Raw genomic sequence first — 26,514 nt, forward strand, 5'->3', positions numbered from 1 at the left:
AGGGCACTGTACAGAGTGGTGCAGACAGCCCAGAGCATCTGTGGATGTGAGCTTTTCTCCATTCAAGACATTTACAGCAGCAGGCGTGTAAAAAGGGCGCAGAGGATCATCAGGGACTCCAGCCACCCAGACCACAAACTGTATCAGCTGCTTCTGTCCGGCAAGCGGTATTGCAGCATTACAGCCAGGACCATCAGGGTGTGGGACAGCTTCCACCAGGCTACTACATGTATCAATACACACTGATCTGATTGTATATCTGACTGTACATTGTAACTGACTGTAAATACATGTATACAAAATTGTGTATACAATCTTAGTGTCTGGGCACTATCCTCCCACATTTCTCTTCCTTATTGCTTGTACACAGCGACAGACGCAACATAAAGATTTTTACTCCCTCATGTTCTGAGATGGATATAAGAAATAAAATTCTAATTCTTAACCCGCTAAATTCCTGCGGCAGATCGTTTGCTGCACGTCGAACAAGTGTTTTGGCCTGAGGCTTGCTAAGGCTTTGGGAAAGAAAGGACCACAGATGTAACGCTCCAATTTCCTTTTCTGTTTGCCTCCCCCTAACATCCACCTGCCTTCTGCTCCCCAATCTCACTCCTCCAGGCTCCATCTGACTATGATTCCTCAGTCCACCAATCACCTTGTGATCCCTGTCTCACCACTGTTCTCTTTGTAACTGACTATCTCTCCTCTCCACCCTCAGTTTATATGCATGATTTTGACCTATAGCATTAACCATTTCTTCCACACTCCCATCCCACCAGAGATTGTTTATTGCTCTAGGTTCCAGCTTCTGCATTTCCTTGTATCTCCAACGTTCCAGCTTTGTCAATTTATAGAGAAATGCCACGGACAAAACTGAAAGCTTTCCATGACGTTCACTGGTCTGACTAAAGCATTTAATGCAGTCAGGTAGCACAGCCCTTGGGAATTAACACAAAGTTTGGTCGCTTGGTGAATTTTATACAATGGTCTAATAATTCCAAGACTGCATGTTCTTTTGCATTTTGTACAAAGGTAAATAAACAGAGATTTCATTTCCTGTCATAATTCAGTTGTTTTGCTGTGTTTGTACTAGTGTTCTTTTAATGGAGTAATCTGTCATGCTTAAAGAGGCTTTCTGTGGCTGTGGGACTGAAAATGGTATTAAATACCAGGCTCCCAAGAAGCTGCTCAATCTGAGGACAATATTGAGATACAACACTGATTAGGCCCTTCTGGCCCTTTGAGCCACACCGCCCTGCAATCCCCCGATTTAATCTTAGCCCAATTATGGGACAATTTACAATCAACAATTAACCTACCAACTAGTACACCTTTGGACTGTGTGAGGAAACTGGAGCACTCGGAGGAAAATGAAATTTAAAGAAGTGACTTTTTTTTTGTCCTTCGAAATGTTGAGAACTGTTCCCCAAAAGCTAAGTCTCAAACTGAAATGCAGCAGAATATGGACTAATTATCTGCATATTCCAACAACATTGGCCTCATAAGCAACACTAAACAGACCCGACATGGACCTGACTAGTCAGCAGAAGGAATTACTTGGGTAGAAAATGAAGTCACAATAAATGATCAAATCCTCCAGATAGTGCATGTTTACCCACCTAAGGAGTCTAAGACCCTGTACAGTTGATGCTGTCAACGAAATCCATACCAATCAAAACCACTAACCCAGTTTCAGAAGAATATCTTGTGATCCTTCCACCTGGCAAAGACTGCAGAACTAACAATTGGAAGTGGAAGAGAAATGGTACTGAGTAGAACGCAAGAAGTGCAAATCTCAAAACTGCATTATATCTGTTGTTAATCATGTTAAGTGACATCACTTGCTTAATGCATCACTGACAGTTCCAAGCACCTGTTGACTAGATCAGTCATTCACTTTCTCACTCAAACTGTGATCTCACGGTCACCTTCAAATCTGAACTAATTATAGCCAATGATATTAAAGGCAAGGAAAACCAACAAGTTCATGGCTCAGTAATTCATCAAATGGATCTATCCAGCACTTTGTGCATAAAATACTTGTTAACAGCTCTAATTACAGTATGATTGTAATAGATCTAACATGATAGCAGGTTCCATAATTATAGTATGAAGGTTATAATTAGAGATTTTGCAACAATCACAGTGTTAATTACATTTCAGAACAAATATGGCTTTATTTTTAATTCTACTTTTTACACAGAGCAAGACAGTAAAAGATGCATAGCAACCAAATCAGTGACATGTCACTTCCCTGTAGAGAGGAACAAATCTGATGCTTTTTCAACTGCTCTCACTCAGTGAAGCCAAAGAATGTTAATTTCTATTGGAAATCCTTATGGCAAAGACAGCATGCAGCATATTAAGTAACATGTGGAAGCTGACTGGATTTTAAAAAAATCTTTTTTTGAAAGGAAACATCTTTCCTTCAGAAGACAAGACAAACAAACCCACTGAGATGGGTTAGTGGTCCAGGAAATCTCCATTTCCCAGGCATCAGCCTTTACCCCATCTTCCCACCATCCTAATAGGGATAGAGCTCTTCCTGACCTCACCTACCACCCCACAAGCCTTTGCAGCCAGGACATCATCCTCTGCAATTTCCACCACTTCAAAGGGATCCTACCACCAAATACATCTTTATTTCCCCACCACTTAATTTCCCCATCAAGGATCGCTTCCTCCATGATTCCCTTGCCCATGTGTCCTTCCCCTTTAATCTCCCTCCTGGCACTTACTCCTGCAAATGTAAGGGGTGCAGCACTTGGCCAATCACCTCCTTCCTCACTTCCATTCCGGGTCCCAAACAGTCCTTCCAGGTGAGGCAACATTTCACCTGGAAATCTGTTGGGGTCATCTACCGTATCCGATGCTCCCCAAGTGGCTTCCTCTATATTGGTGAGACCCGATAAAGATCGAGGATTGCTTTTTCCATCTGCATCAAGCAGGATTTTAACTCCAGTCCCCATTCCCATTCTAATATGTTGGTCCATGGCGTCCTCTACTGCCACAACTAGTCCACTCTCAGGTTGAAGGAGCAACACTTGATACCAGTCTGAGTAGCCTCAAACCTGATGGCATGAATATCAATTTCTATAAGTTCCAGTAATTTTGTTTCCTTCTCCCTTCCCTCTTCTTCAATTTACCATGCTGGCCTCTTTGCTCTTCTCCTCACCTGTTTATCACTTCCCCGGTGCCCCTCCTCCTTCCTTTTCTCTCATGGTCCATTCTCCTCTCCTATCAGATTCCTGCTTCTCCAGCTCTTTATCTCATCCACCTATCACCTCCCAGTTTATTGCTTCCTCTTCCCTTCTTCCACTCATCTGGCTTCACCTATGACCTTCTAGCTTGTACATTTACCCCTCCACCCACCTTCTTATTCTGGCTTCTTCTTCCTTCCTTTTCAGACCTGGAGAAAGGTCTTTGCCTGAAATGTTAACTGGTTATTTATTTCCATAGATGCTGCCTGACCTACTCAGTTCCTCCAGCATTTTGTATGTGTCACTAAGGTGGCTTCTAAGCAGCCAGATAATACTTTAATATCCGAAAATATTTTGAAAAAAAAAATAGTACCGTTATCGTGAAAAAAACAAACATCAAAGCCTTCAAATAAACTATGGTTTGACAAACTTGGGATCCATGTAAGATGTTAGACTCTGCCAGTCAATAGCGTTTCAGGGCTCCCAGCTTGAACAACACCAATCTCTTACATAGCCAGGTTACACACATTAGCCTTTTCCCTCTTCTTCCACTTGCATTCTGCACATGCACTAAAGCCAACATTCTACTATAGATCCTTTACACCCTAGCAAAATGTATATTTCCTTTTCATCTAATTACATTTGCCTAAACACTTAAAAGTTTTACAAAAGAACCCAGAATTTTATTTATTCTACACTTCTCGTTTCAACCTTTCGTGGCCTAAGCAAAATTAAAAATAACATTTTAAGTCTCTTGCTGTCAAATATATTCAAAAAAAAGTGAAAGAAATGAGAAAATAATATGCTGAGTTGAAATAGTGTGAAAATCTAAAAGATTTCCAGGCAGTATCATTCTAATCAACCAAGAGATTTTCATGCATTTAATTGCCCATATTACACTCAGTAACAGAAATGTATGAATGCCCAGCTTCATAATGAAACCTATTTTAATAAAAAGAGAACAGCAAATATGCCCAATAGCTTATTTGGTTTCTCTTGTTCAAACTAATTCATATGCACCTGTGCACAGCTTCACAGACGTTGCTCTTTTGTTAGTCTGTTACACTGCAACTTGGGTTAGATAAAAATCATCAATGGTAGTTGAAAATGACAGCAGTCTACCGAGTCAAAATTATTGAAAGACTTCACCAGATTTAATGGCCTATGTGAGCCTATGACAAATACCAATAAACAGAATTTTGTGGACCTATTACTAATGTTACTATTTTTTCAATCATAAGGTATTTATTATTGGCAGGAACTTTGGAGCGCTTTTGGAAAGAGAAGTAATCCAATTTTGTTCATGACCACACACAAAGGCGTCAGCATTTAGTTCTTTCAGCTAATGAAGTACTTAAAGTCATAGGAAGTTTTCTAATTTTCATTTTAATAGTCATAGTCATACTTTATTGATCCTGGGGAAAATTGGTTTTCGTTACAGTTGTACCATAAATAATAAATAGTAATAAAATCATAAATAGTTAAATAGTAATACGTAAATTATGCCAGTAGATTATGAAATAAGTCCAGGACCAGCCTATTAGCTCAGGGGGTCTGACCCTCCAAGGGAGGAGTTGTAAAGTTTGATGGCCACAGGCAGGAATGACTTCCTATGACGCTCTGTGTTGCATCTCGGTGGAATGAGTCTCTGGCTGAATGTACTCCTGCGCCCACCCAGTACATTATGTAGTGGATGGGAGACATTGTCCAAGATGGCATGCAACTTAGACAGCATCCTCTTTTCAGACACCACCGTGAGAGAGTCCAGTTCCATCCCCACAACATCACTGGCCTTACGAATGAGTATGTTGATTCTGTTGGTGTCTGCTACCCTCAACAAACTCATTCGTAAGGCCAGTAATGTTGTGGGGATGGAACTGGACTCTCTCACGGTGGTAATATGTAGGGTTGGTACCTAAAGTGGAAGCAAGCCTAATTCAAGAAATACGGTCAAAGTGCACAGGCCTGATGAAAGTTTCAGTCTTCATCAGATAAATTCCTACTTTTTCAATGTTCCATTTGAAATCTCAGAAGCCAGACAGTATTCTTTTTCCATTAAACCAAGATATATATATATTTGTAGTTTGTAATCTATTCTATCCCATACATGATTCAATAGTCTGACTTTCAAAATTCAGTGGGCAACACAACAACACGTTTTCAATGTGGTGACCATATTGTAAAGTTTGCCAAAGAATTACATATAAATGAAAGAAAAAAATCTATAAACTGACAGTGAGCCAGATAATAGGCCATAGTACACACTTTCAGAGGAAAAAAACAAGCCTCTTGAAAAGAGCACCACAGCAAATTTTCAATAAACCCAATCTTGTCTCAAAAGGTTATAGTAATGCATGGGGAATGATTTCCTCTCAAAGCAGCAAACCATCGCAATCTTTGGAGCTCCTATTGCAAATGTGATGAGGAAAGACTCTTTACTGCAATAGAAATGATCTCTAAAGTTCTCATGCTTTAACTTGAAGAACTGGTTGCCTAAGTATTACATTAAGTTGGATTATAATGATGCTTTTGAACTTGTAGTGCAATATGATGAACATCTAACACTTGATGCCACACTCAGGTTGGAGGAACAACACCTTATATTGTGTCTGGGTAGCCTCCAACCTGATGGCATGAACATCGACTTCTCTAACTTCGCTAAGGCCCCACCTCCCCCTCGTACCCCATCTGTTACTTATTTTTATGCACACATTCTTTCTCTCACTCTCCTTTTTCTCCCTCTGTCCCTCTGAATATACCTCCTGCCCATCCTCTGGGTCCGCCCCCCCCTTGTCTTTCTTCCCGGACCTCCTGTCCCATGATCCTCTCATATCCCCTTTTGCCAATCACCTGTCCAGCTCTTGGCTCTATCCCTCCCCCTCCTGTCTTCTCCTATCATTTTGGATCTCCCCCTCCCCCTCCCACTTTCAAATCTCTTACTCACTCTTCCTTCAGTTAGTCCTGAAGAAGGGTCTCGGCCTGAAACGTCGACTGCACCTCTTCCTACAGATGCTGCCTGGCCTGCTGCGTTCACCAGCAACTTTGATGTGTGTTGCTAACATCTAACACTTTGTCAAAATGTATCAAACAGGAACAGAACACTATCACATAACTGTTAGGGCATATTTTGGAGTTATGGAATATAGCAAATATTAATATTCAAAAGCAATCGCTCTTCAGATTTGAATGTGGATTCCAGATTGAATTTAGATGCAGCTCAGAACAATGGTCTTCTTGGAGATGCAGACAGGGATCGATTACAAACCAGGAAACATCCCATTGACCTGAGATGTCTGCATATGCATGAATGCAGCTAAAAGACAGTGATGATTAACATTCAATCTAGGGTGTCTTGGGTGTTGGCATGAAGATCTCAGAGTTTGAAAATTATATGTAGCCCAAAGGAAGCCATATCAACCCAAAGTATTGAAGTAACAATGTCATTGTGGCTATTGAAACTGTATTGAGTTACCATTGATCTTAAGGGAATAAAATTGCGATGCACTTTGAGTTTAGGGGCCTCTTTTTCCCAAGACTGTCTCCAGTATGATGTTTCCTGAAAAAAGATTTCTATATCCACAAGCTTCAGTAACTCTCCAGTGACTTCGTTCACAGTCACAACATAACAAATAGATGATAGGAAGGTGTCACTTAAATAACAGGTCTATGGCAGTTTACTGAGCAATTTCTTCTACTCACTAATTTTCCTGTAAACTATTCTCTCCATATTCACATCAATTCTACCACCCACCTACAAGAATTATTTACTCTGATCAAATCACCTACAAAACAAAATATGTTGAGGTGTGGGAGAAAACCAGAGCATGCAGACAAAATCTATGGAAGGAAGGGAAAATGCAGAGTCCAGGGGTCATGGTTGAACCTGGGTTGTTGCAGATGAAAGGCAGCAGTGAGCTAGTGTGCCACTAAAACACTGGGAGAATTATCATTCTATCAATTGAAATAATAATTGGGAAAACTGAGTGAACTTGCTTGCTCCACTCTGAATTATAATAACGGTCAACAATTTTGATACAGCGCAAAAACAAGGAGACAAAGGTACAGCTTTATAAAACACAGGTTACATCACACTTTAAGCCCTGAGTGCAATTCTGACTGTAACATACTACACACAAAGGACAGGTTCAGAGGAGAGCCAGGGACAGAGTGTTTCATTTATAAAGAGAGATAAATGGACTGAATTTGTTTTCTTTGGATCAGAGATGATTGTGGGGGGACCTAATTGAGGAGTGTAGATAGGGTAGATGGTAATACATCTTTTCCTCATAACTGAGGTGTATAAAACCAGAGGAAATATTTTAACATCGGGGTAGTAGATTTAGAAGGGCTTTGAAGAAACAGTTCACCTAGAGTGTGGGTAAATTTTTTTCCCCCTTGTAACTCCAGTGTATAAAACCAGAGGAAATATTTTGACACCAGGGGTAGGAGATTTAAAGGATTTGAAGAAACTTTTCACCTAGAGTGCGGGTAGAATCTGAAAGACAGGTGGTGGAAATGGCAAAGACTCTAGTTGTATCTACACTAGCACTTGCACTGCAGAGACGACTGCAGCCCAAGTGCCCGTATCTGTGGTGTTTGAGTCTAACAAATAGTTCTTCAGAATCTTTTATGTTCACCATCACATTTGAAGCTTAGGAACTCTTGACAGCTTAGTTCTCCACCAACACTGCTCCAAAGCGTTGGACAGATAATGTTAGTCTCTGGAATGGGATTTAAATCTACAATCCTTTGAGTTGACTGAGAGTTATTGTCCAATTAAAAGTTAAAATCAATGGTGTAGTTCTGACACTCATGGAAAGAAACTACAGGAAATCCCACAAAATTACTTCATATTAAACAAGCCTGGCAGATTTGTTTGCCCACAAAGCACTAAATACTTTCAATGACAGTACTGTTGAATAGGTGATCCATTGCTTAGTACCCTAGATATCAGAAACAAAAAGATAACAATTATGCACCAGCATCTGTGAAATTATAATGAATTAATGCAATTCTCAAAAGACAATACCAGAAATTTTCTATCCATTAACATCTGTTCCAAAATATGCACCTAAATAAAATTATGAAAAACAGACCAACACGAGTTGACATTTACACCTAATAAACCCTAACAAATTTAATTTTAATGTAGATCTCACTGCAGCTGTGATTAAGGAGTACAAGTTCAGGTATCAGATACTTTACAACTTAATCTCAACACAACTGCCTTGAGAGGTTTGTACTGTCGATAATCTTGGCCAAGTAACTTGATGCTCAGGATAATCTTTCCTATATTATTCTAATATAGCTTGTAATAAATGCAAAGCATTTATAAGCCTGCTATACTAACACAGGCATCATAATTTTGTGTGGAGAAATCAGTTAGCATTTGCATTAATGGTTTGGGACTTCAAATATAAAACATTTTCTGTATGTACCAGAGAGTAACATTTTCTATATATAACAGAAACAGTTTCCACCTTTCCTGCCATGAACTTGCCTGCAATCAAAGCACTTCATGAAAACTGTTACCTGCATTTAAGTGGCAGTCTTTAACTTGAAACTGGAGTTCATTTTCATTGGGGATATCCTTCCATGTAGCAAGGAAGACCTGACGCTCTAGATAAGAAAGAGAAAAAAATAATTATGAACAAATGCTATCACCACTAACTCGAACTTAAATTTAGCTTAGGCACATTTTGCACTGAAATTGAATGATATCTATTCTAAAATTGTCACTGAGCTGACCTCCATTTTCAAAACCCAGGGGCAGCAACAAGGAGTTTCAAAGTTGAGAGGCTAAAGAAACATTCATCTCATACTGTCAAAGGTGCAGATGAATATACATTAAAGAGGGAGGAGGCCATTCTCAATCTCTGAAGAGCACCTGTAATAATCCAATATCCATTCTTACACACGTGTTACAAAGACTTTGGAGACTAAGAAATTTGCTTGGGCTTTTATGTTACAAAGAAGCTTGGCAAGGTGCCTGAAAGATTATTTAATGAACCTCTTATTCTTCCCACGGAAAGGTTGTTCTTGACACATCAAACTGGTACAAATTAAACTCAGGAGAATGACAATGCACCAATTTGTGACATTACTCAATTGCTCCTTGGCAAATTAAATCCCTCTTAATCACAGCTATTCTTCTTTTAAATAATTATTTGAAATAGTTTGAAATTAGTTTTATTGTTGGAGTGCATGGACCACTATCATCTCTCCATTCTGGACTTGGGAAAGTCATTAACCTTGATGGATGTCCAGGCAGAACTAACAATGACTAAAATGACAGCTGTTGAAAAAGTCTGTATGCCCTGTTAAATAATAATACAATACAACCACGGATCTGCACCCGCCCTGACAAAATCGTAATCAATCCACCATTAAAATGGACAAGAAAATAATGAACTAACAAAGGCACCCAAAACTGATAAATGGTTAGAATCCTTACATGGTTTGTTATAATGACCTCATTTGTTAATGGAAAAGCCTATCTAGACTAACTAGACTTAATGTCATCCTGTGAGACTTTTATTGGAGACTGATGTAGGGGTGGCTGGAAGACAGCAGAGAAGGGAAGTAAGGGACCAAGGTCAGCAGAGGCTTACTTAATCTTTCATGTAGAATGGATATCCATTTGATACAAACAAGAGTAAAATACATCTTCACAACATTTCACATTCCTGTTGCTATACAGTAGACTGCCTACAAACATACCCATTAAAAGTAAACTCCACAATGGTTAGAACAGCAATAAAATGAGAAATTCTTGCTACAGATGCAGCTTGCCCAGTGAAGTACATTGAAAGATGATGGAAAAAAAATACTCATTTTAAATGCTTAAGCCATCTTACTTACATTAATGGTTTATTGCTGGATTACAGTTATTCAACTTTACTAATATAAAAAGTAAAGTCAGTCCCCCATGTACAGCAAATGAAAAAAAATATTTTGGTCTCAGACTTACAGCCACAGGTAGGATTGAAGGGACCAGCAAAAAAGTAGAAAAGTTAAACCCAATGAGTCCCCTGCAGATACCAGGGCTCCAACAAAATATAAACATCCCCTGAATGTCAGAAAATAACATCTCTGGTGAAAATTACTGCAATTCAGCAGTTCTATGATGTCTAAAATACAAGTAATTAATTAGCCACCTAATGAGACAGATGTGATTAATCCAAAGCGTTATACACACTCCATGAAATAAATTCCTGCAATTTCTTTTAAAAAAAGTTTATTGTAATGATGTTTTGAAAATAAGCTCCAAATTTTCTCTAGTTTGTTGTACATCAAAAGATGATACATATTAACCAGTTAGAATTTATGTTAATGAGTTGGAATGGAGGGATTTTGCATTTAAATTGCTAACAGACCAAAGGTAGGTGAGATATGGTAATGAGTAGGGTAAAGAGAATGCAGAACAATGGGGATACGTCCTCTCTGTAAAGTGGGAGAGAAGGACATAAATGATACAAAACCAATGAATACTAATTACCACTGAAATCTGCATCTTCTTATACAAGTGGGCACAAATCTCTGTTTTTAAGGAAAAAACAATTCATATAGAAATGCATACCTACGAGGAAAAACAAAAGGAGGATGGAGCTTTCTTTTCTTTTTATTTTTGGGACATGGGTATTGTAGGCAAGGCAGCATTTATTGCTGGTCCCCTTTTATCACTGAGGTAAGCGGCTGTTGTATGCTTACTCTCATCGATGTCCACTGTGCCTCCTGTGGGAAGTCGAACTGATGTGGCAGGGCTGGTTGCCCACTCTGAGTGGGACACTTCTGGTCACACTTGCTCAGCTCCCTCAGCCCCTGAAAAAGGTCAACTAGATGTCCTACGGCTCCCTTGATACAGATCTTCCTCACTCAGAGGATGGTACATGTGTGGAGTGGTGGCTGCAGGCTTGATTGCAATATCTACGAGAAAATTAGATGAGTGCATGGAAGGGGGGTACGTATGGAGGGCTATGGTTAGGTGTGGGTCAATGGGATCTGGCAGAATAGTCCAGCATGGACTAAATGGGCCAAAGGGCCTGTTTCTGCGCTGTAGTACTCTATGACTCTATCAATGGTCTTGCATCATTTATATAAAGCTCTCCTACCCTAAGGTAGAAGATAACCTGATGTATCCCCTTCTTTCTTGTATAAGAATATTGGACCTTAAATAAAAACTGGAGAAGCTGGAACTAATAAACAGGCAAGGTTACATCTGCAGGAGGAGCAAAAAAACCGAGTAATCAGGAAAACAAATGGAACGTCAGCCGTGGTTATGGGGGTTTGGAGTATAGATGTACAAATATCTTTGTACTATTTTATGGAGTTTTGGTGAAGCCACTTGAGAATATGCTACACACTTTTGCTGTCCTTACTTAAGGAGATATTTGCCCCATAAGTTCACAATAGAATCTCAGAATGAAGGGATAGTCTCACGAGAAAATGAACTATGCAAGTTGGGCCAGAATATTGCAAAGTTTGAAAAAATGAGAAATTATCTAGTGTTGAGAAATTTCTTCGCTCTGAAGTTTGTTAACTGACGGCATCCCAGGGTGAGAACTCAGAATGTGCGTGGCACAAATGGCTGGAGTGTTTGCAGACATTTTTAATCTCTCCCTCTCTCAGTGTAGCGTTGCCTCCTGCTTCAAAACATCTACCATTGTCCCTGCACCTAAACAGACCAAGGTAACATGTCTGAATGACTGGCATCCTGTCACACTCACCTCAATAACAAGCAAATGCTTTGAGAGGTTGGTCAGGGACTAGATCTGCAGCATGTTACCACCCACACGGGACCCCTTACAATTTACCTACCGATACAACCAATCGCCAGATGATGCAATAGCCACAGCCCTTCAAACTGTCCTTACACATCTGGAGAGGAGGGATGCTTATGTGAGAATGCTGTTCTTGGACTACATTTCAGCATTCAACACCATTAATTCCCTCCAGGCTTGACAAGAAGCTCAGAGACCTCAGCCTTCACCCTGCTTTGTGCAGCTGGATTCCGTCAGATCGCTGGCAGGTGGTAAGAGTGGGCTTCCTCATCTCTGCCCCTCAACCCAGGAGCACCCCCCAGTGCTGTATCCTAAGCCTCCTCTTTTACTCTCTGTACACCCATGACTGTGTCGCCACTCACAGCTCCGATCGGCTAATTACATTTGCCGATGATACTATATTGATTATTGATTGGTCTTATCTCAAATAATAATGAGGCAGCCTACAGAGAAGTCTTCACTCTGACAGAGTGGTGTCAAGAAAACAATCTCTCCTTCAATATCACAAACACAAAGGAGTTGGTTGTGGACTACAGAAGGAATGGAGACAGGCTCACCCTATTGACATCAATGGATTTGGGGTTGAGAGGGTGAACAACTTTAAGTTCCTCAATATAAACATCACCGAGGACCTCACTTGGTCTATACATACTGGCTGTGTTGTGAAAAGAGCACAACAGCACCTCTTTCACCTCAGACGGTTGAAGAAGTTCAGCACGAGTCCCCAAATCCTAAGGACTTTCTACGGGGCACAGTTGAGAGCATCCTGACTGACTGTATCACTGCCTAGTATGGGAACTGTACTTCCCTCAATCACAGGGCTCTGCAGAGAGTGGTGCAGACAGCCCAGCGCATCTGTGGATGTGAACTTCCTACTATACAGGACATTTACAGTGACAGGAATGTAAAAAGGGCCTGAGGGACATTGGGGACCCGAGTCACCCAACCACAAACTGCTACCATCTGGGAAGTGGTACCACAGCATTAAAGCCAGTACCAACGGCCTCCAGGACAGCATCTTCCGCCAGGCCATCAGACTGTTTAATTCACACTGACACAATTGTATTTCTAAGCTATATTGACTGTTCTGTTGTATATCTTACTGCACATACTATTCATTACAAATAACTATAATTCGCACATTGCATATTCAGACGGAGACATAACAAATATTTTTACTCATTTTTGTGAAGGATGTAAGAAATAAAGTCAATTCAATACAAGTTAAATTCATTCAATATATAATCTTTGGAATCATTTACCTTAGAGAGCTATAGATACTTAGCTATTGTAACACAAGACAGATTTTTGGACTTTATGCGGATATGAGAAGTCATAAAAATCAGACCAAAAAGTGTCATTGAGGTCAAATGACTTTATTGAACGAAGGAACTGTCATGGGACTCTGGGTAATTCTTCATTCTATTCAATGAAGATTATATGACCAATACTTAAGAGAATACACATCGGAAAAATAGAATAGATAAATGCTTTGCTCCAAATTGAGGCCTGCTGAAGGGTTTTGGCCCGAAACATTGACTGTACTCTTTTCCTCAGATGCTACCTGGCCTGCTGAGTTCCTCCAGCATTTTTTGTGTGTTGCTCGGATTTCCAGCATCTGCAGATTTTTTCGTTTGCTCCAAATTATGTACTGCTTTTCTAAAATAAAGATACTGCTCCACAAGTTAATTTTGTGTTTTTTTTTCACCTTCTTCTTCTTTCCCAGTAGCCTGAGTAAACTGCTTAAAATTAAAGTCAATTTAGATGATCAGTTTTGTGCATCAACAGTGAATTGTGACATCCTTTCAATCCCTAATGGAAAAATAAAGTAAGCACACCAATAATAAACTAAAATATTTGTGCGAGATGACAATGACAGTTTTCCTTCATTCTCCATTTGGAGCCAGTTTGCTAAAGAATATCCTGATATGGTTTAGACTGCACATCAACTATAGATCAAAACCTAGTATCTTTGAAATCAATGAAGAGTAAAGATATTTGTTGTTAATAATCAAAATGTTTTACAAGGTCCTTTATGGTGCTCAGCAACAAGGCAGATGTGGCTGCAGAAATGTAATGACATCAGGATGTACAAGAAAACATTTATGCTTGCATTGACATGAATAGAGGCAACATGTTGGCTGAAAGGGTTGAGGGATATTTCAAGTGAAGTGTGAAATGGTTATGTACCAGCCAACTGACTGAATGTTCTCAAAACAAAGCACATTGCATGATAACATGAGTCAAGACATTTTATGTGGCTGCTATTATTATACTAATGCACAGTACTCATTGAGCATACCAGAATTGCTGTGGCTCAGAGAACACATGGACAGCAGCCCTATAATATCCCAGCCAACTTCTTAATAAATTCAACTTCTGAACTCATCTTGTAATGGTGCTTTCAAAATATCAGTTGAAGAACAAGCTCCAGTCCACTATAGCATTTTGTGTTGGCACAGAACTATCTGAGTTACACTTTCACATCAGGTTTTCTGAAGCTTCATCATTCTTGGGAAGTCTAAAAAACTGAATTTGAAGCTGGATGCATGAAAGACACTGCAACTGGCCTCACTGTATTAAGATTGTCTGTCTGTCTAGGTACCATATTCCATGCGGACGTTGGTGACCATGGTTTTCCATACAGGTCTAAGATTATAAGATTAAGATTCCATATAATATTAAGGAAGGGAAAATGAAAAGTCCTCATCTTGGTGATTTCCCAGGACATTTGATAAAACTGGGCAAGTTGAGGCTGACCTGTGACGTTGTCACGATCATAGCAAATATCACTACATATTGCCTAGATTATTTCCTGGAATGGCTGTCGAGGAAATAAACTGAAGGTACACATGGCAGTGAACAACACTCCTACAGTCAGAGACCCAAGGAAAAGAAAACACAGTAGAAAATTAGCAATATAAACTGCACATAAATGTATCAAAATGATTCGGAACTCACAAATCATGTTTTGTAAATGGCAAAACGATTCATGCAATATGCAAAGCCAGCATAATAAACAAACACAAAGTTGGTAGAAGACATTATTAATGAGATGTGAATAGTATTTTGTTTGATGTTATCCACAAGTCCAAAATATGCTTCTGCACACTTTTAGAATTAACCAGAGGAATGATTATTTCTGTTGCAAATTTTCTTTCTCTCGAATGAGTATTTGACCATGTGCAATTGGAGCCATCAAGATGAGTAAAAGAACTCAGTTATCTCAGCAAGAAACAGGGAGGCAAGAACATTATTACCATAATAACACTGTAATCCGACCTGTCAGAATAAATACTATTCTAGTGTAGATAACAAACAACTATGCTGGGCTAGAAAGGTCCCTGAACATTTGTGTGTTGGTGCTTGGTACTGGCTTGCCAAAGGAATTGAAGGATAATGTGACAGCTTACAAGACCGTAACAGTATATTAAAATAAGCGAGGATGGCTAACCAGAAATAATAATTGTGTCCTTACTTCTTTGTAAGCTGTAATTACAGTGCATTAACCAGAAATGTCTGTTATTTCTGAATGGAGCTGGCAACACAGTTGGTTATTTTCTAATATTAGATACTTAAGGGCAAGAAATACTTCTTAAAACTTCATGTCTTAGATTCATAAGTAGAGGATTGAATTGTTAGTGCAGTAACAGCAGCACAAAATTACAACAGTGATTTGCCCATTAACCCCAAAATGTCAAGTTCTGACAGTTGGCTGTAAACTAAATTACTGGGACAGAGGGTAAAGTAACTGAAAAAATGCTCCATTAGCCTCATCTGTCTCAGCAAGCTTCACACAAGGTCCTCAGCGCTGGACTTTGTAAATAAGTGATGTTACTGAGGAGATACATCCCTTTGCGAGGATTTGCTTCCTGTAGGACAAAGACTTTTCAGATCTGTGCAAAAACAAATTACTGTGGATGCTTTAATTGTGAAATAAGAGCAGGAAATATAAATACTCAGCAGGTAAGCAAATATAAATGGGAGAAGCTGAAATAGATCGGATTACAAGAGGAAACACTCTAGATGTAGGAAATCTGAAACTTAAAAAAAACCTAACGCTTGATAACTTAAAAATGCTGAACTCCGTTCTGAATTTGGAAGGCCTTGTCAAATCTGAAGACCAGCTCTTTGTGTTAGGCTTCAGTGGAAGAGTGGGATGTTAACTTGGCTATTACCTTGACGCAGAAGTGATGGCAAACCAAGATTTTGAAATTTTAGTGAATGTGATAAACCCATCCCATTCCTCATGGGTTTACCAATGCCTGCTGGCCTTGCCCCAAATCTGCTAATCAAAAGCCTTAACCCAGGAGATAAAGGAAAGATAACCATTAAAGAGTTAAATCACAGGCAAATATTTGATCACAGCATCTAGGTCCTAACCTTTCCTCTTGGTGGAGTACTGCGTTGTCACGATTATTACTGTTCCATTCTTCTTTCTCTTGAATGAGTATTTGACCATGTACAATTGAAGCCATCAAGCTGAGTAAAAGAACTTCAGGGGTTCACAAAAAGTCACTGCCGTCATTGGGATGCCTTTGAGACTGGAGACCTCAAAAACTTTTTGATTGCTTCATCCGTATGAAGCTAACAAATCACACTGTTTACCTTGTATTATTGAAATAAAAGATGCACAGAGGTGGTGGAAATCCAGATGTCAGCAGATTGAAAGCTTATGGACAAGAATTTTGATTTTGCCCTACTATAAAACATACGCAAATGTACCGGCCACTAATTGTACTTGCCTGCTGAACACCAGATCTACACTCTGGCTCAACTAAAATCAATTAAACAGATGTGCAGAATTGCTACTAAATGGTCTATTTAGGTGCTTCTGAATTTCTCCCTCTATCCATTAGGAAAGGCAAGCAGACCGGAAATCTTTCTGCAGAAAAATAAGCCAATTGAAAGCAGATCACAAACAAGAGAAAATCTGCAGGTGCTGGAAATCCATGCAACCCACATAAAATGCTGTAGGAACTTAGCAGGCCAGGCAGCATCCATGGAAAAAAAGCAGTTGACATTTTGGCCTGAAATGTCAACTGTGCTTTTTTCCATGGATGCTGCCTGGCCTGCTGAGTTCCTACAGCATTTTGTGTGCGTTAATTGAAAGCAGATATTTTTTTTCCTCAGCAAAAGCCAAGACAAAGACCCACAGGCCACAACATATGCATAAGAAAATTCAGGAGAAAGTTAGTCTGGTTACAACATGGAACTCAATGTTGAGGAAACTTTAGGTGACTAGCATATTTCCATTTAAGGGAAAACAAGTAAATGAAGGAGATGGATACATTAAAGGAGTTAGGTGAAGCAGGCTGGATCAGATTGTATGAAGCACTAGTACCAGCATGGACCAACTAGGCTGAATGGTTGATTTCTTATTGCTAAGATCCATGCAACAGTAGATAGCAAACTGAGGTCAGATATTGCTTCTCCAAGCTCCAAGGCACTGATCTAAAGGATAGAACATTTTAACTGAGCAGAAGTTTAATGCACTTTGTAGTACTGACTCACTCTTGGATAGTTTTATCCAATTAAGGTGCTGCAGAAACACTCAAACTCAACACCATCACAACAAGCAAACAATTTAATTAGCTCCCTATCAGGGGAATATGCAAGAAGAAACAAGATTCCCCCAGTAATCAGTGTGGATTTGAATGCAAGTAAGCTGGTCCCACAACAATAAGGCTATTTGTTTTCCACTGCCCACCTTGTCCCAGTCTGACATCTGCACAATTTCTATCACCTTAATGACCACATTAAACATTAGATTCTACTCACTGCATTAAATATTCTTTCACTTCACCTCGGGCACAGCATGCACCACAGGTATTTAAGAGGCTACTTCAGGAGCACATTTCAAAAACAACTTCTACTACTGAAAAGGAGAGATACATGAGACCACTGTCCATAGAATCAACTGCTAGTCACATACCATCATGATTTAAAAATATATTGCCTCTCGTAATCATTGTCAGGTCTTAGTACCGGTTCAAGAAGGCAACAATGCCAGCAATATCTGCATGCCATAAAATAAATAACCTCGAATACATTTTCTCATGCTTAAAATATCTGATGAAAGTATGCTCCCATGAATGCTTCAGATACTTTAAGCATAAGAAATGAAGAGTTGGGTATGTTACCACTGAACTGTGAGATAGACATAAAAGAATAATTTGAAGACTCTCAAGTTTGACAACAACACAGCCACCATATCTGCAGACAGGAAAAGACCTAAAAGTCAGCTCCCACCCCCACAGTAATTTTGGCAATCTGTTATATGCAAGATGCAGCCCATCACAAAATAAAAGGTGACGAATTCAGTTTAGTCTTCAATATTATTTACAAATTTTATAATATGCACTTTAATTTTTTAAAATTTGCATCATGCTGATCTCATATCATGCTTTATGACTACATGAAAGTTACTCATCTCTCTAATGAAGCTTACCAAACAGGAATATGTTTGCAATTTTAATACCTTCATCTCATTTGGAATTGTGCTACACACCAGACATGCACAGTCAATTCACTGCTACTAAATCCTGAAAAAATAAGTTTGCTTGGTAATGTTTTTCTTAAATTAAAATGAATTTGGAATACTATTCCAGTACAATTTTAGTTGGGTATGTTAAATTGCCGAGTTACACCCTAATGAACTGTTACATTCACTGATCAATCCAAACAACACCTAACAACACAAGACAGGATTCTATAATGAACTTTTGGTTGAAGTATGGAAATCAAGTTATTCAAGAATATTAAAAATAAAGAAATATTTTGCCTTTTGCTATAAATTTAGAGGTTTATGCTTTTTTCATACATACTTACAGTGCAGATACAGTACTACAAAACTAATAGGTAATTTTCTTTTTGGACCTGCACTAACAATTTAATCACTGTGCTCTTGTCACTATGGTTTAATCTTAATCAGATAGAAATTTACATTTTGAAAATCTTTCCACTTGGAAAACTGCAATCAGAAATGAATACATTTAGACTGCCTGGCCATGGTGAAATTAAATATCAAAAGACGGAACTACTAATGTGGTATTTGAGTTTCACAATTAAGCTTCTACATTACTGTTAAATGTGATTGATTACATAGTCTGTTTGCCCCACAGTCAAATTATCACTAACTTCTTTTGCATGGAGTAGGCTGCCCTATTGAGCTGGGCACAAATTTTCCCACAACCAATGTCTCACTTTCAAGGATTCTTCTTTTTTTTTATTTATTTTTATTTTTTTTATTATTCATCTCATGTTATTTATTGCTATCTTTTGCACTCTGGTTGAATGAATTGGGCAGTCTTTTATTGCTCCTGTTAAAGTTACTACTCTATAGATTTGTTGAGAACGCCAAAAAGAAAATGAATCTCAGGGTTGTACATTGTGACATATATGTACTTCGATAATAAAATTTACTTTGAACTTTTTAAAAGGACATTCTTTGCCAACACAAAACCATCCTGGCTGAAACTTATTCCATTGAGCCCATGGCCATTGTCAGGAGTGGACCAGTGGCGAGAGTAGAAGCGACAGGCTTTGGCTCAATCAGGCTTCCACAAAAACGGGCTTCGGTGAGGTAAGTAGGTAGATGGACTTCGTTTTTGGTTTTTCTTTGCATTTTTTTTTTGAGGAACAGAATGCATGCCAGTAGGGTTAGTATTTTGCTCTGGGTGTCGGATGTGGGAATCCTGGGAATCTTCCAGTCTCCCAGATGGCAACTCTGTGCCAAGTGCACCAAGATGCAGCCGATGACCTGCAGTTTATTAGGGAGAGTGAACAGGAGATAGAGAGGAGCTACAGGCAATTAGTCATCCCAAGGCTGCAGGATTTAGACAAGTGGGTGACTATCAGGGAAAGGATGGGAAGAGCTCAGATAGTAGAGAGCACCTCTGTGGCCATCTCCCTCAGTAATCGTTATCTTGCTTTGGATGCGGTTGAGGGGGAAGACCTGACAGAGGACGACCACGGCGACCGGGTCTCTGGCACTGAGCCCGGTTCCGTGGTGCAGAAGAAAAAGAGGAAGATGAGGAATGTGGTAGTCACAGGGGATTCCATAGTGAGGGGAACAAACATGAGGTTGGTACTAACGACATAGGTAGAAAAAGGGAGGAAGTCCTGAAGAGAGAGTTCAGGGGGATAGGTAGGAAGCTGAAAAGCAGGACCTCTAGGGTAGTAATCTCAGGATTACTGCCTTTGCCACGTGCTAGTGAATGCAAGAATAGCTCGATCAGGTGTATTAATGCATGGCTGAGAGACCGGTGTAGGGGGCGGGGCTTCGGGTTCCTGGATCATTGGGACCTCTTCTGGGGGAGGTACGACCTGTACGAAAAGGACGGGTTACACCTGAACCTAAAGGGGTCTAATATCCTAGCGGGCACATTTAATACAGCTGTTAGGAAGGGTTGAAACTAATTTGGAAGGGGGATGGGAACTGGAGTGATAGGGTTGAGGAAGGGGAGGACAGAAATAATTCAAAGATAGCGTGCAACAGAGATTATAGAAAGAACAGGCAGGAAATGAGGCTTAATCTCAGCCAGTGGCATGAGTTACAGGGCAATAGAGGCATGGTGCAGTTAAAACAGAAAGTAACAAATACCGGACTGAAAGTGTTATATTTGAATGCATGCAGCATAAGGAACAAAATGGACAATCTTGAGTTCACTTTGTGGCCATCTCTGAAACTTGACTAAAGGATGGCTGCCATTGAGAACTGAACATCCAAGGATATATGATGTATCGGAAAGATAGATTAGTAGGCAGAAAGGGTGGTGTGGCTCTGTGTATAAGAAATAATATTAAATCATTAGAAAGAGATGACATAGGATTGGAAGGTGTAGAGTCTCTGTGGGCTGAGTTAAGAAATGGCAAGGGTAAAAGGACCCTAATGGCAATTGTATACAGGTCTCCAAACAGCAGCCGGGATGTGGATTACAAACTATAACAGGAGATAGAAAAGGCATGTCAGAAAGGCAATGTCATGATAATCGTTGGGGATTTTAACATGAAAGTGGATTGGGAAAACCAGGTCAGTACTGAACCTCAAGAGAGAGAATTTGTAAAATGTCTAAGGGATGGCTTTTTAGAACAGTTTGTTGTTAAGCCCACTTGGGGATTGGCTGTGCTGGATTAGGTGTTGTGCAATGATCCGGAGATGATAAGAGAGCTGAAGATTAAGGAACCTTTAGGGAACAGTGATCATAATATGATGGAGCTCACATTGAAATTTGAGAGGGAAAAAATAAAATCCAATGTGTCGGTATTTCAGTGGAATAAAGGAAATTACAATGGCATGAGAGGGGAACTGGCCGAAGTTGACTGGAAAGGGACATTTGCAGGAAGGACAGCAGAGCAGCAATGGCTGGAGCTTCTGTGAAAAATGCAGGAAGTGCAAAACACATATATTCCAAATAAGAAGAAATTTTTGAAGGGAAGAAGGACACTACCATGGCTGACAAGTGAAGTCAGAGCCAAAGTAAAAGCAAAAAAGAAAAGGGCATACAAGGAAGCCAGAACTAGTGGGAAGATAGAAGATTGGGAAGCTTTTAAAAACTTGCAGAAAGGAATTAAAAGGTCATTAGGAAGGAAAAGATGAATTATGAAAGGAAGCTGGCGACTAATATCAAAGAAGATACTAAAAGCTTTTTTAAGTATATAAGAGGTAAAAGAGAGTTGAAACATAGAAAATCTACAGCACAATACAGGCCCTTCGGCCCACAAAGCTGTGCCGAACATGTTCCTACCTCAGAACTACCTAGGCTTTACGCATAGCCCTCTATTTTTCTAAGCTCCATATAGCCATCCAGGAGTCTCTTAAAATACCCTATTGTTTCTGCCTCCACCAGCACCACTGGTAGATATAGGACCAATAGAAAATGATGCTGGAGATATTGTAATGAGAGATGCAGAGATAGCAGAGGAACTGAATGTGTATTTTTCATCAGTCTTCACAGTGGAAGGCATCTGCAGTATACTGGACATTCAAGAGTGTCAGGGAAGTGAAGTATGTGCAGTAAAAATTACGACTGAGGAGGTGCTCAGGAAGCTTAATGGTCTGAGGGTGGATAAATCTCCTGGACCTGATGGAATGCACCCTCGGGTTCTGAAGGAAGTAGCTGGAGAGATTGCGGAGGCATTAACAATGATCTTTCAAGAAGCGATAGATTCTAGCATGGTACTGGATGAATGGAAAATTGCAAATGTTACTCTGCTGTTTAAGAAGGGTGGGAGGCAGCAGAATGGAAACTACAGACCTGTTAGCCTGACATCAGTGGTTGGGAAGTTGTTGGAATTGACTGTTAGGGATGAGATTACGGAGTACCTGGAGGCACATGACAAGATAGGCCAAAGCCAGCAAGGTTTCCTGAAAGGAAAATCCTACCTGACAAACCTACTGTAATTCTTTGAGAAAATTACAAGCAGGGTAGACAAAGGAGATGCAGTAGACGTGGTGTACTTGGAGTTTCAGAAGGCCTTTCACAAGGTGCCACACATGAGGATGCTTAGTAAGGTAAGGGCCCATGGAATTACAGGAAAGTTACTAGCATGGGCGGAGAATTGGCTGGTTGGCAGAAAACAGAGAGTGGGAATAAAGGGATTCTATTCTGGCTGGCTGCTGGTTACCAGTGGAGTTCCACAGGGGTCGATGTTGGGACTGCTGCTTTTTAACAATATATGTCAATGATTTGTACTATGGTATTAATGGGTTTTTGGATAAATTTGCTGATGCTACAAAGATAGGTGAAGGAGCAGGTAGTGTTGAGGAAACAGGGAGCCTGCAGAGAGACTTAGATAGTTTAGGGGAATGGGCAAAGAAGTGGCAAATGAAGTACCATGTTGGAATGTGTATGGTCATGCACTTTGGTGGAAGAAATAAACGGGCAGACTATTATTTAGATGCCCAGAGAATTCAAAATGCAGAGAGGCAAAGGGACTTGGGAGTCCTTGTGCAAGATACCCTAAAGGTTAACCTCCAGGTTGAGTCAGTTGTGAAGAGGGTGATTACAATGTTGGCATTCATTTCTAGAGGTATAGAATATAAGAGCAGGGATGTGATGTTGAGGCTCTACAAGGAACTCGTGAGACCACACTTGGAGTATTGTGTCCAGTTTTGGGCTCCTTATTTTAGAAAGGATGTACTGACATTGGGGAGGGTTCAGAGAAGATTCACAAGAATGATTCCAGGAATGAAAGGGTTACCGTATGAGGAATGTCTGGCAGCTCTTGGGCTGTATTCCCTGGAGTTCAGAAGAATGAGGGGAGATCTCATAGAAACATTCCGAATGTTAAAAGGCCTGAACAGATTAGATATGGCAAAGTTATTTCTCCTGGTAGGGGATTCTAGGGCAAGCAGGCATGACTTCAAGATTGAAGGACGTCCATTTAGAACTGAGATGCGGAGAAATTACTTTAGACAGAGGGCAGTAAATCTGTGGAATTTGTTGCTATGAGTGGCTGTGGAAGTCAAGTCATTGGGGGTATTTAAGGCACAGATAGATAGGTTCTTGTTTAGCCAGGGATCAAAGGGTATGGGGTGAAGGCAGGGGAATAGGGATGACTGGAAGAATTGGATCAGCCAATGATTAAATGGTGGAGAAGACTCGATGGGCCGAATGGCCTACTTCTGCTCCTATATCTTATGGTCTTATATGACTCTAACCTCCATGATGGCAGCTGGGGAAGTTGCATTTGAATAGAGTCAAAGTTACACAGCATAGAAACAGGCCCTTCAGACCAGAGTCTGCAGTAACCATCAGGTTACAATCATCCCACTTTATACTTGCTCCTCACTTTTCCATCAACTCTGTCCAAAATTTACCTATCCATCTATCCAATTTACAGTAGTCCATGAGCCTGCCAACCGGCAGATCTTTGGACTGTGAAGAAAACTACAGCATCCAGAGGAAACCCATATGTCAAAGGAAGAATGTGCCAAGTCTACAGACAGCACCAGAGGTGAGGATTAATCAGGATCACTGGAGTTATGATGCAGCAGTTTTACTATGTGATTAGGTTGCACTTCATAAATAATTCTAGAAATAATGCTTGTCTATGTAATTAAAACTACCCAATCGTGGTAAAGCTCTATGTGTTGCAGTCCCAGAGAAGGACAAAATGTTGCCATCCGAACAGAATCTAGCCTATATTTGACTTCAGACCCACCAATGTGGTTGTCTTTGTACTGCTTCCTCATTTCAAGGAGCATTAACAATAGACAATAAATGACATAATTGCCAGCAACATTTAAATCCATAAACTAGTTAAAAAAAGGAAGACAGACAGAAGGACCTGCAGGATATGGCAATAGAGACAACACTGGATTGGTAAAGGCTGAACATAAGGAGAGCAAGATGCTTAAAGTTTCTATGGATGATACAAATTTATTTGAAAGGATCAATTTAAGCATATAGACATCCAAATAAGCTTTGTGTTTTGAAGTTTTTATAATATAGCAAGACTCAGATAAATGTCTGGATTTGTACAGAGGCCAACTATTGGGAAGAGACTGAAAGGAAATCCTGTTATGCATTTCTTGTTGTGGCAATTGTAGCATTTACTGAGATTACAGATTGTAGGAGTAAATCTGAATGGTGGCTGGTTTCACTTCACTGTACAAGGTTAGCTTGGGAGACTGCTGGAGCTGCACTATGTCTGCGGAGCTCTTTGCTGTCAAAGGGAGTGCAGTACTCAAAGCTAAAACAACATTTAAAAAGCAGGGGCTTGGAACTTGGGGAGTTAAAAAGAATATACATTTAAATTATTTAAACAGCTGACCCAATTATAAATTCCAACAAGTGACATAAAAAGAACCTGCATAAAGATACCAAGTGATGGCAGTAATGACACCCATGGGCTGTGTGAATATAGAAATATTAGCTGCTACTAGTTTGCCTGATTTACATATCAAAGTCATCAACTTTAATTATTTATATCAAAATAACAAATAAAATTATGCTATTAATGGCCAGATCTGTGGAATTTATTCCAATACTTCAAAGGAAGATTCGAGGTTGAGGATCTTGAGAAGTCATTTCCTTCTGCTTGATCTATTTCTTAAAGTGAGCTGAAAAATAACTAGCAGACAACAAACAACATCCTGTAGATTTGCAAAGATAGTACCTAGGATTTTTAGCACAGAGGTAACACTGATGTTCCTTTGCTGAAAGTTAAAAGAAAGTACAAATGCAGTATAGCATAAAATAAAAAATGCTTGAAATAATCAGCAGGTCATACAGCATCTGTAGGAAGAAAAAAAAAATTAACATTTTTGGTTGCAAATGTTAACTCTGCTTCTCTTCCTACAGATGTAGTCTGACCTGCTGAGTATTTCCAACACTTTCTGAATTTATTTGCTGTTGCTTTGACAAACGTTAACAAACAGTGATCCACAGTATGGATTCCTCCTTGAGCACAATTCAGAGTTGTTAGTAAATGAAGGCCACTTTAAAAATTCACATACTGTTTCCTGACCCGGTGAATGAATCTGAATTTGTTTAATTGCTGAAAAGCTGTTAAGAGTTAATTTTGTTCTTTCATGCAATTCACTTACAATCAGTGCAAATGACAATCATCAGCCAAAGCTTTCACAATCTGAAACTGAGTTCTAACCCAAAATATGTTGCCTTCCAGTGTGTCTGGATATTCAGTGTATCACTTTGTGCAACCTGCTGCATTAAAGCACAAACATCTTTTGTCACAGATGGTTGAACAACTATATTCAAGCAACTGAAAACAAGATCAGGAGCGACTCCAAGAACTTTAGTACTATTAGAGTTTCTGCTTCCACCACTCTTACAAACGTTGAGCATCAGACTTTAATCACTCCTTGGGTGAATGCTTTCAACTCTCCTTAGAGCAACTTCTTTAAATCTATGACCCAAATTACTGACCTCTCTTCAATGGAGAGCAAGTCCTTCCCATCGATCTAATGTAGAATTTTCAATTTCAAACACACTTAAATTTCTTCTTGATCTCCTCTGCTTCATAAAAACACCCAACTTAACCAAAATGTTCTCAAGGTATCTTTCAGGGAAATAAATCTGCCACCTTTGTCTGATCAGGTCTAGTTGTGACTCCAGATCCAACAATATCATTAAATCTTCTCTTTAATGGCCCAGAAGCAATTTGAGGATGTATAACACAAGAGATTCTGCAGGTGCTGGAAATCCAGAGTAACACACGCACAAAATGCTGGAGGAACTCAGCAGGTTACTCAGCATCTATGGAGAGGTTGACATTTTGCACCAAGATCTTTCATCAGGACTGGAAAGGGAGGTACTGTAGCAGAAACTCTAATAGTACTAAAGTTCTTGGATTCACTCCTGATCTTGTTTTCAGTTGCTTGAATATAGTTGTTCAACCATCTGTGACAAAAGATGTTTGTGCTTTAATGAAGCAGTTTGCACAAAGTGATACACTGAATATCCAGACACACTGGAAGGCAACATATTTTGGGTTAGAACTCAGTTTCAGATTGTGAGAGCTTTGGCTGATGATTGTCATTTGCACTGATTGTAAGTGAATTGCAT

At 39.7% G+C, this 26,514-nt stretch overlaps 1 protein-coding gene across 2 annotated transcripts in view; it reads right to left on the reverse strand.

The window, feature by feature from the left end:
- Positions 1-26,514, reverse strand: part of ap2b1 (adaptor related protein complex 2 subunit beta 1) — a 265,422-nt gene that overhangs the window by 45,844 nt on the left and 193,064 nt on the right. For both annotated transcript variants that reach the window (XM_072243607.1, XM_072243606.1), the window contains one exon: positions 8,733-8,819. In XM_072243607.1, coding sequence (XP_072099708.1) covers positions 8,733-8,819 — 87 coding nt within the window. The remainder of the gene's footprint in view (positions 1-8,732; positions 8,820-26,514) is intronic.

Source organism: Mobula birostris, chromosome 25, assembly GCF_030028105.1.
Source record: "Mobula birostris isolate sMobBir1 chromosome 25, sMobBir1.hap1, whole genome shotgun sequence".
Taxonomy (NCBI): Eukaryota; Metazoa; Chordata; class Chondrichthyes; order Myliobatiformes; family Myliobatidae; genus Mobula; species Mobula birostris.